The 15,740-nt window shown below is 33.9% G+C and overlaps 1 protein-coding gene across 5 annotated transcripts; it reads right to left on the minus strand.

Moving 5' to 3' along the window:
* Nucleotides 1–1,663: 1,663 nt before the first annotated feature.
* On the minus strand, nt 1,664–15,412 carry LOC123718562 (ras-GEF domain-containing family member 1B-like). Of its 5 annotated transcripts, none has more exons than XM_045675179.1 (13): nt 15,399–15,412; nt 12,389–12,509; nt 11,832–11,936; nt 9,842–9,961; nt 9,366–9,605; nt 9,103–9,257; nt 8,204–8,348; nt 7,709–7,954; nt 7,497–7,640; nt 6,247–6,326; nt 5,765–5,866; nt 5,023–5,198; nt 1,664–4,687 (listed from the first exon to the last, which is right to left on the minus strand). In XM_045675179.1, the coding sequence occupies exons 2-13, from the start codon at nt 12,449–12,451 to the stop codon at nt 4,602–4,604; spliced, it is 1,662 nt and encodes a 553-aa protein (XP_045531135.1). In that variant the 5' UTR covers nt 12,452–12,509; nt 15,399–15,412; the 3' UTR covers nt 1,664–4,601. The 5 variants fall into 5 exon arrangements, with proteins under 5 accessions (XP_045531135.1, XP_045531137.1, XP_045531132.1 ...); XM_045675181.1 differs by lacking the exon at nt 15,399–15,412 and adding an exon at nt 15,250–15,386 and having other exon boundaries at nt 9,112–9,257; XM_045675176.1 differs by lacking the exon at nt 15,399–15,412 and adding an exon at nt 15,250–15,386.
* Between the last annotated feature and the right edge of the window lie 328 nt (nt 15,413–15,740).

The raw sequence follows: 15,740 nt of genomic DNA on the forward strand, positions 1-15,740 counted from the left end.
CTGTATAACATTGATTTTTATTAAGGCAATTATAAAATACAAGCGCATAACGAATTATTTCGCTTAAGCATTCAGACATAATTTAGAGCTGTAGTGATCTGTCAACTTAATTTCTCTAAACATCTATACCTTTTAGTATATTTTGAATTGATTTACTTTCAATATCATCAGCTATAAATGTGAGAAAAGACTAGCTTTTGCCTTGACATTATATTTGTCTAGAAAATGTTAACAAAACTTGCTACACTTTACCTAATATTTTAAATCAAGTTAATTTTCTCTTTAAACCCAGGAATTATTAGACCTTTTACGTTCGGGCGGTGAGAACCAACGCTGGTTGTAAAGCCCTATATATGCAGTAAGCGACACTTTGAAGACATGCGAGACAATTCCATTTTATGACAGTCTCCATGTCTTCAGACGTAAGATGCTGCAGCCATTGTTCCGTCACCAATAACAATTGCAAAGTAGAAAAATGTTTAAATTGCATATTTGTATTTCTAAATTTAGTTTTATTATGTCTTTTCTCTTTTATGGCATTTGTCTAGCAACCGGCTATAATAATTGCTTTGAAAGGGATGACCCAATGCTTGGCGATGTCGGATTAAATGTAAGAGGTAAGAAAACGACAAAAATTTCATGCAATATTTATTGAATCCCATACAGTACTTTTAAAATGTGTAAACATGTTGAAGGTTTTACAATTGAAACACCCATTTTTAAATTATCAAGGTACATTTCAAACGATCGCCAAACAATTCAATAATTCAAACAGTATCACGATGCATATAGATGTAAAAATTTCAGCGCATTTTTAATCTATATGCGGCGTTAATACATTTAAACAACGATCATACGCAGTACTCTTTAAAGGTATGATCACCACCAAAGTAAATATAACAGCCACTAACTGTTCTTCGGAGGTTCCTAAATTGAGTACGGCATATAACGTTTAAAATAGAATCTTTAGAAAAATTCACAAAATTTCAGAATACTACAAGTCAGATAAAATTCTGTATAATTTGAACATTACTTCAATAAAATCCGCATAGTTGAGGAACACGTATAATATACTTAGAATAACTTTACGACTACAGGATAAGATCTATGTTAAACTCTGCGACATTAGTTTAAAAATGTGACAACCCTCACTTGTAACCACGGGAGCCAAACGCGAGCTGACTGAAAAACTGAAAAAGTTAGGCACTTCGACTTGGAAATAAATAAAAAAGATATAGGGTCTTTACTGTTGGCTCGACTAGTTATTTATTGGTAAAATTGGCCAGAGATAGTTACACTACAATTAACAAATTGACAGAAAATCTACCCGATTAAATTGATTTCAGCTCGCGCTAGGACAACGTCAACCATCCCAGGATTGCCTCAATTACAAAACCAATCTCCGACTACAAATATAATTATTCTTCACCTAACGGAATGTAAATTAAGTACAGCAATCACATAATAATTTCTATAAATACTGTATTCATGGCAAATTAATTACATACTAACAGGCATATCACAACAATGCTGCCATTACAAACCGAGAACCGTTTGGTCATACAGCGCCACGGTATCTTATTGGTCTTCGGGACCAATAAGAGACTGCTGGGACAAAGTGTTCAGTCTGTGAAAGTTCAGTGTACTACCGTCTTTACGACAAAAATCCTGCGACAATGTTACAAAATCAGATCAAACTGCAAACAATAATTAGTGGAATTAAGTCAGTCTTATGGTGGGGGAATGTAAATTGAACTTAAAGTAATTGAGTATTCAATCTTGAGCTACCTAATATGCAACATAAATAAAACACATCTTAAACATACAAGCAGAACAAAAAACATTGTAAAAACATATAGTTAAACTAACTACGTTGGTGGGGATGAAGCTTATAACTAAAAATATAAACGATATAAAGCGTTGCATACAACCTTTAAATAAATACACCTTTTGCATTTATCAGGCAAAAAATAGTCTTTATATATTGAAACTAGGTGCGAATATAAAAAAAAACAACTAATTATTAAACGACGCGAGCGAGGCAACAACACATACACTGTACAATTTTCATACAATTTTCACAGAAACTAAATTAGACATTACTGTTTCAAAGCAATGTCTTCATCGCAGCGTTTACACGATTTTATAGACAGAGCCGAGAAATTTAAACAGTTTATAACTAATTTAGTTTTTACGATGTTTAGTTTCTGGGATAATTTGAAGGATTGATCATTGATCACTAAGTCGGCTTTAAGAATTCCTATTGCTATTGAATATTGTTTTTGATGTTTGTGAAGAGCACCTATCAGATATGTAAATGCAATAAAATGGCAGTATTTAAGATAGAGGCTTTATACAACCGGTACTATAGCTGGATCTAAGCAAACTCATTACTCAACTCATCACACTATATAGCTCAGTTTAAATGTTAATTCATCATTATAATATTCTGGATTGTTTGAGCGAAACATCTTTACAAATAGAATTATGTAAACTGATATAAACTATCCCTGTTTGCCTAATTGTTCTCGCAGATTAATTATAATTATCTCTAAATGAAAACCGGATTACCGCTTAGGCAAAATCGGAGACAATTTTAAGCGCAAACAGTCAAACTCAAATCTGACAGATGGGAGGGTTAATTTGCGGTTGTCTCTGAATTTTATAAAGACATAGTTAATTTATATCAATTAAAATAAATAGAAGTTGGTTATTGAATCAAACAAAAATATTGAATATTTTTGAATTGCGATTGCTCTATGTATGGCGCCCCTCTATCAGCCTCATCTTATAGCATGTTCTAATAACTTTTTTATCACCGGTAAATAACTGAGATTTCTAAATAAATTTAATACTTTTAAGAAGGTTCTTAAACTACGTTATCTTAAGTAGGCATTGATTGGTCGTCTCGAACCAATCGTTACATCAGTTAATTGGAATAACAAGAAAATGAGATCATTCAAGTATTACCATATTGTTCTGAATCTACAATTAGTTTTAGATTAAATGGCAATAATCAAATACTGTAACGAGGAACTTAGTTCAAAAATGCACTAATTACATTGTCCCTATCGCCACACAAATATAGGAGAACACTGTGTGACATTCAGTCTGTCTCAAAAGTCAGTACGTGCTTGAATACGTTAAGTCACGAAAATTACTTAAGATGTCTCATGAAAATTGAAATTTTGATTCCTATCTTATTATAGATATTAATCATAAACTCTAATTGCATTCTACATAAAATCCTCCTCTCTTCTTATCATAATTTGACAAAAAGAGACGGAAGAGTTAATTACGAGTGCAATCAGACGTAATTTAAAGTTATACTATAACTGTAACTACGGTTGCACCGACACTATGTGTGGGCAGATTACCTATCGAGATGTCTATATCAAATTTCATTCACTTAAATAATTTCTTGTGATTTGTCTATAAATGTACTCAACGCGTACATAGCTCTGATAAATACATTTAACGCTACATATAAGTATATTTTTCAAAGGGAAAGGTCCAGCCTTATATATTTTGAACTGGTAAATAAAATCGAATATACGAATGTAAATAGATTATATATGAAGTGCTATTAACACATTGAAATACTTTTCATACAAACCAAATCGTTTGGTTTAAAGATTTCATTATTAAATGAAAGTTCTCAATAGTCTGGTTTTTCATTACGTAGAATTCGGACATTTCATAAGTGTTGCCACTAAAAAGTTCTTCAGCGAAAAAGGGACAAATTTGACCAAATTTAGGGCAATAAAATAAAAGTTTTACGTATTTTTTCCGTTTTACCTACAAAAAGGTAAATCTTGATATTTACTTACTCAAGTGACTTATCTTTAATTCCTTTATTTTATTATTTTGTTGGCATGAGTGCCTATTAATTCCAGATTTATAAACATTAAAAAAAATGAGCGTTTACGACTGTATATGATGAAAAAGGATTATTACTTGCCGTAAATCCACCTATAATTTGGAATACCGCACTTAATAAAATGGATACATTCACTAACAAATAACATGTATACGTGGACTAAGATGTTCACTGGCATTATAATTGAAAACTGTGCCCGGCCAAAAAGGTTTGTAATCTGTGACATGTCAAAAAATGACAGCTGTCAGAATTCTACGGTATAAAGATCAGAGTATAAATAAATTTCAATAACATAAATTTTATCACAAAACGTTGTGCAATTTATAATAAATATAATTCGCGAACTTGCACGCGATCTTAGTCCAAACTAATCAAACTCTATAAAAAAATGTATTATAAACGTCAACATTTGAGTTTTATAACACTAATTCAAGTTGAGCTGACAAATACGTCACTTCTTGCACAGAAGTAGTTTGACAGATCCCGAGTTTGACACAACGATAGACCAAGATCTGTTACGTTCAAACTTGGCAAACACTACCGGATTGAAACTTGTACAATTTAGTTTTGAATTCCCGGAACACGGTAAAAGTCCTTCAACAGAATAGCAATCTTCGAAATAATCCACCTGACAGCCGCAGGCAGATAGGAATTGTACTGAATCTGTCTACGGCATGGCTAATAGCTGCGTGAACGCATCAGACACGCAGAATATTTTATTTTAGGTTCCGCCGCGTAAGCGTTTAAAACGCTCCTTCTCGAGCTGGTCCGTGGGATGCTCGCGGTCAAACGATGTCAATTCCAGGCCTGGAAGGTTATAAAGTAAATTTATATACAAAAATTTAATGTCACAGTATTTGTTTGTGGGCGGAGCCCGCAGCCAGACGCGGAAGCTGTGTTCGTCTCAACAACTTCCCTCTCATATTATTTATTGGTTGTTTCTTTACGTTTGTATAATTTGAATATGTTTTGTGACTTTAGACGTTTCCTTTTCTACCCTGCTGCCTAAAAACTTTGTTTTTATTATATGGTGCTCGCCTCACGCGCACCTATAATATATCTATAAAGTTTATTTATTTTATTTGAACAATTAACCTGCAGGTCGTCCCAATGGAACATGTGAATAAAGTTATGATAGTTACCCCTTTCCGTAAGCGTACTCCTCTCAGTGAAAAAGGTACGAGCAGCGGGATTTAGTGCTGGCGGAGTTGCCATGACAACCGTCCCTTCAGCGCAAAGACGCCTCGCTGCCAGCTGAGAGCACACATGACGCGCCAGAAGCGTGCACTTTGAGAAGTTTATACGGTTACCCGAGAGTCTATAATAGGAAAATTATTGAAATTATGAAATGAAATACAGACTTTTATTGGCATATTTTATTTACATACTTCTTTAAGATAATTAAAAAATTAAAGCATTATTCTCCTAACAAAACACTGCTTTAAAACAATTTTTTAATTATTAAAGTACAATGTGTTTAAACCAAGGAGGTTTCAATTCAGTTTAAGTACACATTATCTGTGGTGAGCGCGCTGCTTCTGAGCCAATAGATCAATAACAGACTTTTCCATTTTAGCGCTATTTCGTAAATATGAATTTGAGTAATATTTTGTCGCATAAAATTTTAGTAGCAAAAATGTAACTCCACCTGACATTCTAGAAACAGCTACGAAACTGACGAATAGTCTTTTGCCAGAAAAATCAAGAAAAGCATACGACAACTGTTACCGAGACTCTGAGCCTTGGAAAATGAACAAAAAGGCTAACTCATTTTCCGAAAACGTTTCGTTAGCCTACTTTCAAGAGTTCTCGGACAACTTTAAGTGTTCATCGTATCGTTTTTAATATCCTCGAAATTATTATTTTTCAATTTAAAATTCTTACTTATTGGGTGAGGCTTGATTTACGAAATGCAGGTCTCTGCAAGTGACTGAGAGTAGTGGAACAGCCGTCTCTGTAGGCGCCGCTGCTAGGGCCGCTCTATACCTGCATTTGAAGAAAGTCACACAAGTCACACAAGAAACAGAAAACTGGAGCGAAGTACTTAACTGGTGCCCAAGGTACAATTAACGCAAAAGAGGAAGACAATCTAGAAGGTGGATAGGCCAAATTAAGGAAGCAGCAGGTGGTACAAGGCAAACAATGCAAACAGTACAACACAGTACAAATGGCCTTTGCCAGTTACCTAAAAAGAATGAGATCGAAATAAAAATGTGTTTAATTTCAACAAATAAAACAGAGTATATTTAAAACAATATTTATTAAACATTAAAAATAACTTAGTAAAAATTATCATATTTCTGTCTACTACAAGTGTTGCTTACCCGCGATATCACAACTTATTTATATACGTAATTAATATTCACCTCGCATGATTTCCACTTGGTTCAACGCAGAGCTCGAGTTGTCGCAACTGCTGGACGCAGACCCCCGAAGTGCGACTCCACTATAATAAAATTTAAAATAAATAGAAAAAGCATTCGTCTATGTGTATGTCGCAGTAAAGTAGTTAAATCAGAGAGTTAATTGAATCTCTAGACAGTTAAATATCGATATTCAATCAAGTCGCTAGCATTTTGATTTAAATGTAGCAGCGTCGAAAACGTTTAACTATCTGTTTGGCCGAAAGCCAGCGTGTTGATTAACAAAGTAAAAGAAGATTCATTTGTTATTGTTATTTCGGTGTGATCGAGAAGAACTGAGAGCTTGGATATTCCGTGTTTTGCTTTATTGTAAATAGTCTTGTTGCCTGCGTTAAACGTTTCGTTCACTCACAGGGATGATGGAACTTTAGCGACTTGATTGAATACCGATTTTTAATTAACTGTCTAGAGATTCAATTAACTCTCTGATTTAAATACTTTAGTGCGACATGTACACTACTAAAGCCAACGCCCATACAGTGTGGAGATTTCTCATGTTTCGGGCGTCAAGGCATAATATAAAGTATACCATCCGTATCACTTGACAACGTAACAACTGAGCGTTTGGTAAGGCAGTTTATTCCAGGCACCATTATCATGTGGAACCAGCTGCTTACTGAAGTATTTGCGAACCAATCCGACTTAAGGTCCTTCAAGAAAAGGGCGTACCAAATCTTAAAAGGTCGGCAACGCAGTCGCGTGCATGGCATTCAGTGTCCATAGGCGGCGGTATCACTGTACACCAGGCGAGTCTCTTGCCCATTTGCCTACTATTACAAATCAATAAAAAAAGTTGTATTTCCGTAGTGTGAAATTTATAATAACTTGTCAAATCCATATCTCGTTTTGCGTACTTTCGCATATTCCTACAACGCGATTTCCTGTAACGCGGACCGCGAATATATTTGCATGTTTTCTGGAATTTCAAAACGGGAAAAATAATAACAAGAACTCAGAACATAGCCATTTCCGTTCCAGCCGTTCACAATACGGAAAAGAATTCAACAGACATCGCCTATTCAGTGCGCAGAGTTGGCCTAGCGACTACAGCGTGTGCCTCACATCCCTGAAGTCGTAGGTTCTATCCCCGGTGCACCAATGGACTCTCTGTCTGCGCATTTAGCATTCAACTTAAATATGTTGTGACGCCACTGGTTGTTTCAATCGCGTATTCATTATTTGTAATTACTCACAGTTTTCCTAAGCCTGGTGACAGGAATCATGTTGAGCGCGCTGATGATGGCCATAAGCGAGTTGAAATTGCCCAAATTGAAGCATTCCCTCGCAGTCATCACCCATTGCTCAATCACACGCGCTCTGTATTTGCTCTTCACTGGCTGTAAATAATTAGAAATGTAATAAAAATCACAAAACCGCAAACTCAGCTAAAACAAAAACGCTCAACCTTGACAATATCAGAAGCGACCAAAAAGCTCAATCTATTGAACCATTCGGCGTAGGCCTCCAAATTCTTGGTACTTTTCGTTTCCACGTGTTGAAGAGTAATTGTTTTTCCTGATGATGAGGGTTGATTCGGTACGAAGGTCTGAACAAACTCTTCGGGGCCAATAAAAGACAGCCGATGCAATTCTAGCATCGTCAGCTGATTGGCCAGTTCCACTGGTGTTAGGCCTAGAGTCAAGACGTCTCCCTGAAAGAAAGCAATGCTATTGATACCAATTGTATGAAATTGATTTCAAAAATTTACCAAACGTAAAACTCAAGACATAAAGGACGGATAACCACAAACTGGAGTAGGACTGGCAGACCGAAAAGTTTATTTATATTAAGTCAATTTTTTTTTGTAGTAAATATCTGTGTTTATAAGGTTGGAAATATAACAAGTTTTTTTTTTATATTCCTATAAAAACGCGAATATAGATAGGAACAATGAAAATACCTGTAGTAAGGTATCCACATTTAAAACCTGCGGCACATCAGCTAAAGTCTCTTCATACTGTTCTAACGCTGTTAGTTTGTCAAGCAAACGTTCCAAAACACTCGACATGTCTGCACGCACCGAGCTCATGTGCTCTGCTGAGCATCTGTAATCATATTTCAATTGAGAATCATTGTACATAAAGAATGACAAGTTGAATAGACAAATGGAAATTATTATGGAAAATAACTATATATATGCAAGAGAAAGAGAGTGACATCGATATAAATCTAGAAATACAAACGAACGGAAGGACAGAGATGACAATTGACCATGATTAGGGAGGATTGAACTAGTTCTTATTCGCGTACAATTTATTCTTGCTTTTTAACTCTCTGGTACTTTTAAGGCTTTCGATACGATTATAAGACTAAGAGCAGTGTTGGCCTAGTGTGTTCCGGCTAGGACTCTCAACCCTAACATCATATCGAAATCCCAGTTGCAGTCTAGCCTGTTCCAGTACGACGCCGCGCTTAGCATCCAACGCCTTCCTTTCACCCTCGCCAGGGTATCTACTCACCTATTGGGATGCCTCCACTCCAGGTAGTTCGCATCGGCCATGCGTTCTTTGGGCCCACCCACTGTCACTTCAGTTTATACGCCTTTTTTGCTATGTCAGTGACTTGAGTTCTTCTACGTATCTCTTCATTTGTTCGTACGTAAGAAAACATCGTGAGGAAATCGGCATGCCGGAGACCAAAAGGCCGACGGCGTGTGTCAGGCACATAAGGTTGATAAACAACTATCTTATTCAAAAAAATAATCAAAATCAGATACAGAACTCTGAGACCCAAACGTAAAAGGTTGTAGCGGCTTTAACTAACTAGCGGCGACTAATAGAATAAATAAACTTAATATACCGGCAATACCTCTGCGTGATACTCTTCACGAGGGCCATAACACGGTCATCTCGGAAGTCGTACGGGAACATGCTGGTCCAATTATCAAGAACACGGACCAATGACACCATGTCTTGGACTTCCTTTTCTGCTGAATCCTTCATTTCTGACTTTCCCTGTAAAAAATCACATCTTTGATTCCGAGAACTGTAATCTTTCACTGTAAATTGACTCTATGACTTAGGTGAGGTCATTACATCACCGTGAGTGCATGTAAAACTCACCACTTTATCGTAACTTCGAAAATATCTCTTGCACAATTTGGCTAAAAGCTCATGCGGCTTGATGAAAAGCCTCGAACAGAGCAAGAAAGTGAAAATAAACGATTTGCTAGCCCCTGGCCGTAGAAGTTCAGCCAGAGAGTCTATTGTACCACTGACAATCTGGCCATCTTTGTACTCTAGGTCCGGTTTTTCAGTGTTCACGTAGGGTAGGGATAGACTTTTAGCTGGGGGATTGGAAAGCTGAAACAGAAAAATATTTAGAAAGACTTACTTGGTTTACTTCAAAACAATGTTTTAAATCACAAACATGCTCTAAGAAACGGTCTGAGTGATTTCCGATTGAACATTGTTACCGGAAATTACGCAACAGTCAATACGATTGAAGTAAATTTATTTCCTTCTTTCTCAGTACAAAGATTGAATGTTTTAATTTACACAAGATTTTAATTGCATTATTATGTAATATAGAAACTTACCTGGGGTTGATCAGATTTTTGTGTGGCGACAAAGTTAAGACCGCCGTTCATCATTAGGTGCTTCACTCCACTTTCTGACATAAATTTGTTTCCTCTTACCATGGAGTAGTAGTCATCATTCTACAAAAAAATAACAAACCTAAAATACCTGATAGCGTAAATTTTTTCAATTCAATGGAATAAGAAACGGCTTACCCATAGTGATTAATGCGTGATTTTTAATGTTAAGTCAAAAGGCACAAAATTGTATTAAAAAATTAACGCCGATTTAAGAAAGGGACTCCTGATAACTACTGAGTCAGATGAGTTTATAGCACTTCACGGCTTTTAAATGTTAATTTACTTCTTTATTCATTTCCCCCTAAAAGTATTTACATGTTCGACTGTCACCGTATTTCAGTGCCCAAGCTAATATGAGAAATAAGAAATTACGAGTTTAAAAATTAAAAATTTATTAAAAGTTTTTTTTTTGTAGACTAAGTATTACACACAGTTTCTGTCGCACTTAATAAATGTATTAAGTCCCGTATTCCGTAATAGGCCACAGGCCACGCGGACACGTTTCTGGGTCTGTTTTAATAATCATTTTAGTTTGACTCGATGTTTTTCCTTGATCGCACATGTTTTAAGAGCACACTTAGAAAGAAATATATTTCTGTAGAAATTGATATTACTAACCCATAACCTTATGATTGAAAGTAAGATGCTTTACTAAAGCCTTCTCCAGAGAAGCAAGGCAAGGCTTGGTTTATAAGCCTAGGTTTGAATTACTCTAGAGATTATCGTTAATTATATAAATGCTTCGACAGAAATTTTATACTTTTAATAATATAAGGAAATCTCTGAGAGATAAATTCAAGGAAATTTTTCCTTTTCTAAAAAAGATACTTTTTATCATGCGTCATTCTTAATAAAGAAGAATCACGCATCATAAAAGCAGGATAAATATTACGCTTTGTCAAACGTGAAACAGACCCTAGAAAGGAGACGTGAGTATAATTACGACGTCAGTAAATAGATTAGGCACGGGTAAAGGCTTTCGAGCTTTGTCGACACTTCCAGCACCAATAATTGAGTTAATGCATCAATGGACCGTCTTTGCGCTTCTACTTGCATCAAAGGCATCTTTATTGTATTACTTGCAAATTTCAACAGTCTTAAATAATGCTAAATGGATTTTGCGAACTAACTCACTGTTAGTATAAGTAAAAAGATTGTGTCGCCATTTTTTTTAATATCTGTGAAATATGGTGTGTGACGTGACACAGGTCGCGTTTGCAGTGCCTGCCATATTTATTTATTCAGGGATAAAAAAACAGATTCTACTCTAGGCTAATACAGAATATTAAATTACGCACCTATAAACTATATGGTATTGAATTTTGTAATATGTAAGAGCGAAAGTTATGAGAATAAGAAAACCTAGTATCTAGTCCAGCCATAAGTTCTGTTATACATAAAAAAGTATTAAAATTTATACCTACATATATATTAAAGTCTCAGAAAAAAATATTAAAACATTCTATAACATACGAAATGGCCACATTAAGCTTTTATACAGGCCTTTAATTGTGTAATGTGTAATTTAAGTGTTGTTGTTTATACAACAACACTTCGTTGTTGTATAAACGTTGCTGTTGATAGTACGATATACAGACATACAGCTGATACCAAGCTTTTGAAGTGTCTGGAATATGACCAACGACTCCATACCCACTTTGTGCAAGGCGATCACTGCAATCCAATATTTTATAACAGTCTATTCCATATTCTAATTAGATAATGAACACGAAAAAATATGTGAAATGGCGCAATTTCGAAAGAAGTCTTTAGAATAATCCATATAGAATGTTCCAAATTCAAAATAATTAAAAAGTTTTAAAAAAAAGTTTTTATGTAACACTATGTATGGCCAGACTAGTTACATTTAAATCTTGAATGACATTGAAAACAATCAGTAAAATGCTCTAGATATTAGTAGATTACTCACATCATAGTACGACAGTCCAGTGCCGAGTAAAGTTGAATCTGTTTTCAGCAGTTGGGAATGTTCCGCTGATGGCGCAGGCGCAGCCTCTGACGGCGCCGAGGGCACCTTCCAATCAACAGAGTGCAATTATATTACATATTTCAAAGTGCTGGTACACTTTTTTATACATATATATTTTTAGTTAAAAATATCACGTGATTAAACTAAGTATAACTCCTAATGATAACGTTTTCTTCAGATCACGTTGAATATATAAATCTTTTTAAATAAGGTCAAAGACTGTTCTGATTTAAAAAAATCTTGCACCGACGGCTATTTATTAAGAGACTATATTCTTGGGTGACTTACGCCATTTACGAGAAAATATTTTTAATCTAAAAATAAAAATATTAATACTATATATAAATTCTAATTTATATTAGAACAACAATGACAGATTACGTATGCTTTACTTTTGCAATATATATTGCAACAATTGTCTAATAATTAACGACCAGGATATTGGCGAATCACACCATAAGACTGCATTGTACATAAAAAATGTAAATCTGTCCTACCTTCACATTGCACCCACTACATGACGCCTCGTTTAGCTTGCTCGCGTAGTAATACATAGCCATCCAATGGCCAGTGCCAAGACTTGCACGCCGCTTTAACTAACACCGACCATGAGCTTCACTGTAACAAAACAATCACTTAACTGAAGTCTTATTAGTCTCACTCACTCAGAAAGATTTTTGAGCGTATTACACCAAAATATACAGCCACGCCGCCTTCTACACAAAGCGTGGAATAAACTGCCTGCGATTGATTAAAACAAACATTGATCTCGTACACCAGGTCAAAATTTCAATCACTCAATTTCGTTTTACACGAACGAAATATACAAGCAATAAAATTTATAATCACTCTGACGATCAGATGCAATATCCAAGGAGTGGTAGTAGTAAATATTAGAAATAGTCAATAAAATTGTTTTTCTATAAAAAATTTTTCGACCCGCAGCAATTTAGCAAACTAGTTTTATGCCGGGATGGAATTAACACGACAATCCGTCGCTAAGCTAGACAAGCACTGACGAATGGCATCGTTTAGACGTGGAAAGCTCTCAAACAATACTATACATTCAAGACTATAGCATTCAAAGCCTAGCTCTCGCCGGTTACAAAGATAAGAACGCACAATCCTACACTTCGCCTTTGTTATAGCCACAAATTATATAAATCCAGTGGATTCTGATGGCGACAACAGTGTTAGATATGAAATTTTCGTTTATCAGAATTCGATTTTAGTACCCTCTAGTCTAGTCTAGTAGTCATTTTAAGAAAACATTAAATTGTCGTCTTTTAAAAAAATTAATATCTCGTGCACAGAGCAAGTTAAGAACAAAATTGAGAGATTAAAAAAATGTACGACGACAAACAATTATACTCAAGTACTAAGCTTTTAGTATTAAATAAACAAATAATGTACAAAGGAAAATCTAATTTATAGATATTTTTATTTGTCAAGAAATACAAATAGGTTGTTGCAATAAAAGGAATAAATCTGATTCTTTGTTTTTAAATACTAGTAGGTGATTAGCCTTCTGGGTCCATGTTTTCTTCAAAAGTGTATAATGCACTCTTAATCACGTAACTAACTCTGGTCTTAAAGAAATAAGAAAAAAATATATACGTGAGTAATCGATAACGTAACTACTAAACAATAACGAATTTGTAAGATGATCTTTCTTGGGGTGCACATTAATGCGCGTAGAAGAAATCCCTAAACAGTCTACTACATTGGCTTCAAATTACTGACACGTCTACGTCGTGTACACAGTATTGTTCATTAATCTCTGTTCAAGCAATAATTGGAATCTTTGTTCTAATTATTTGATTCCTATATTTATCCTCAATCCGATTAATTGTTGACTAAATATAAAATAGAACAGAAACAAACTTAAACATATAACACTTAAACTTAAACAGACATATTTTAATAGAATATGATATAGTAAACAAAAAGTTTAGGTTTTTATGAAACAGTATATTGATGGCTTGTTCTTTTCTTTAGTTTTGTACAGTTTATTAAATGCTTTTAACTATAAAATATTTTTCTTATGGCACTGGGAACATGGTTTAATAATATTTACTTTACATGTGTTTTAAAACCTAATAAGGTTATATTTTAGAAAACAATACTTTTATTATATAAATTCAAAGTTTAATAATCTTTGTTGTAAACCATACTAAACTAGGTTAGATTGAGACAAAATTCCTAACACCATAAGAGTAGTTGTATCTACTTACACATTTCATGTCAAAATCTTACATGTTACTTATATTATGTACAACAGAGTAGGAAAAATAAAATCTCTAAAATCCTCCAAATAACATTTTACAACTCGATGGGAAAGAGGTGTGTATGTTTAATATCTATTGCACCTGTGAAATTTTATCCCTTAGTTAGTAAATAGATCACTTAATGCTAACAATAACAAAATACTTATTAAATTTGTTTTTAAACATAGAATTTCAGTTGTTGTCATATATAAAAATCTCATTTCATAGGTAAAAAGCATCTCTTTTCATTAGGATTAAAATCTCTTTAATTGCAAATGCTGTTTTTAAATAAATATTGTACCTGATATGACAATTGTTTCTAAGACTAGACACAGTTCAGTTCTACAGAGATCTTTAATGTTAGTTAAAGTAAAATCTTTCCCTTTGATTCTTAATTTCAATATTGCTAACAAAATAGAAGACTAGGGAATTTTAATATAAAAGTAATCTTAATATACAATATGATTATTTATTATCTTAAATTTTTTACAATGAAGATGACTTATTTTTTATAGACATCTGAGCATAGCCTAGCCTAGCCTAGCATAGCTTTCTTGCAAAAATATATTTAGTTAACATTTTCTCAAACAATTATGAAAGGATCAATTCAATGACCCTGCTATATTTTTTAATGTGTCATACATAGATTCACAAAATAAATCAGTATTATAGGAATATAATTTATCTATACATATTTTATTTTATTTTTTTAAACCTGACTCTACTCAGGTAGGTAGGTATATTTTTGGAGACTGCAATGAGTTGTACCTTTATTGGAGTTGGAAACGGACGTAAACATTAAATATTTTACGGATATATAAAGTTTAGACTTTTACTTTTACTCTTTGGACTAAAAAACAATTCATTATATTACCTTTGTCGATATCGACGTATTGGCGTCTTACTCCTTGCGGAGACAGAAATTCAATTATTCACACAAATTAAATATCTTAATTCACTACCTAATAATTAAACATACTATCATGTACAAACATATCGGAAATTTAGTGTTAGTTAATACAACCATTTTAGTGCAAATTATCATGATAATTTAGTTTAATGGGAAACAAATACTACAAATTGTAACTTACCAGTAATCCGTTTATGGAGTACGAAGATAAAAGTAAAAAAGAATGATTAAATTTAAAGAAAATTATCAATCGGAATAAATAAATACTATCTCAATGAACTAATTTACAAATACTAGTTTAATATAATATTTTACAATTTTACGACTTACGAGCAACTGTGAAGTGTGATGAAACCATAAACAACAGAAAATCACAGATATCAGATAACACTTAGAATGAATTGGGTATCATAAATTGATTTTTGAATATATGTAATACTAAACCAAGAAAACAAAATTAAAAAACTATCATTCCAGATCAAGTAGTTTTTCAATTGAAACTCTGTCTAAATATGTATCCAAGTCGGATACAGAATAATAAAATACCTATAAAACCGCGCTAAATAGGCAAGCGAACAAAATATAGATTTATTATTTTACAAGCCTGCCTTAATTAAAATAAAAGGAGTTAGAATAATGTTTGTCGAGTTTTAATTTACATGGGTCGGAAGT

The sequence above is a fragment of the Pieris brassicae genome, chromosome Z, assembly GCF_905147105.1.
Source record: "Pieris brassicae chromosome Z, ilPieBrab1.1, whole genome shotgun sequence".
NCBI lineage: Eukaryota > Metazoa > Arthropoda > Insecta > Lepidoptera > Pieridae > Pieris > Pieris brassicae.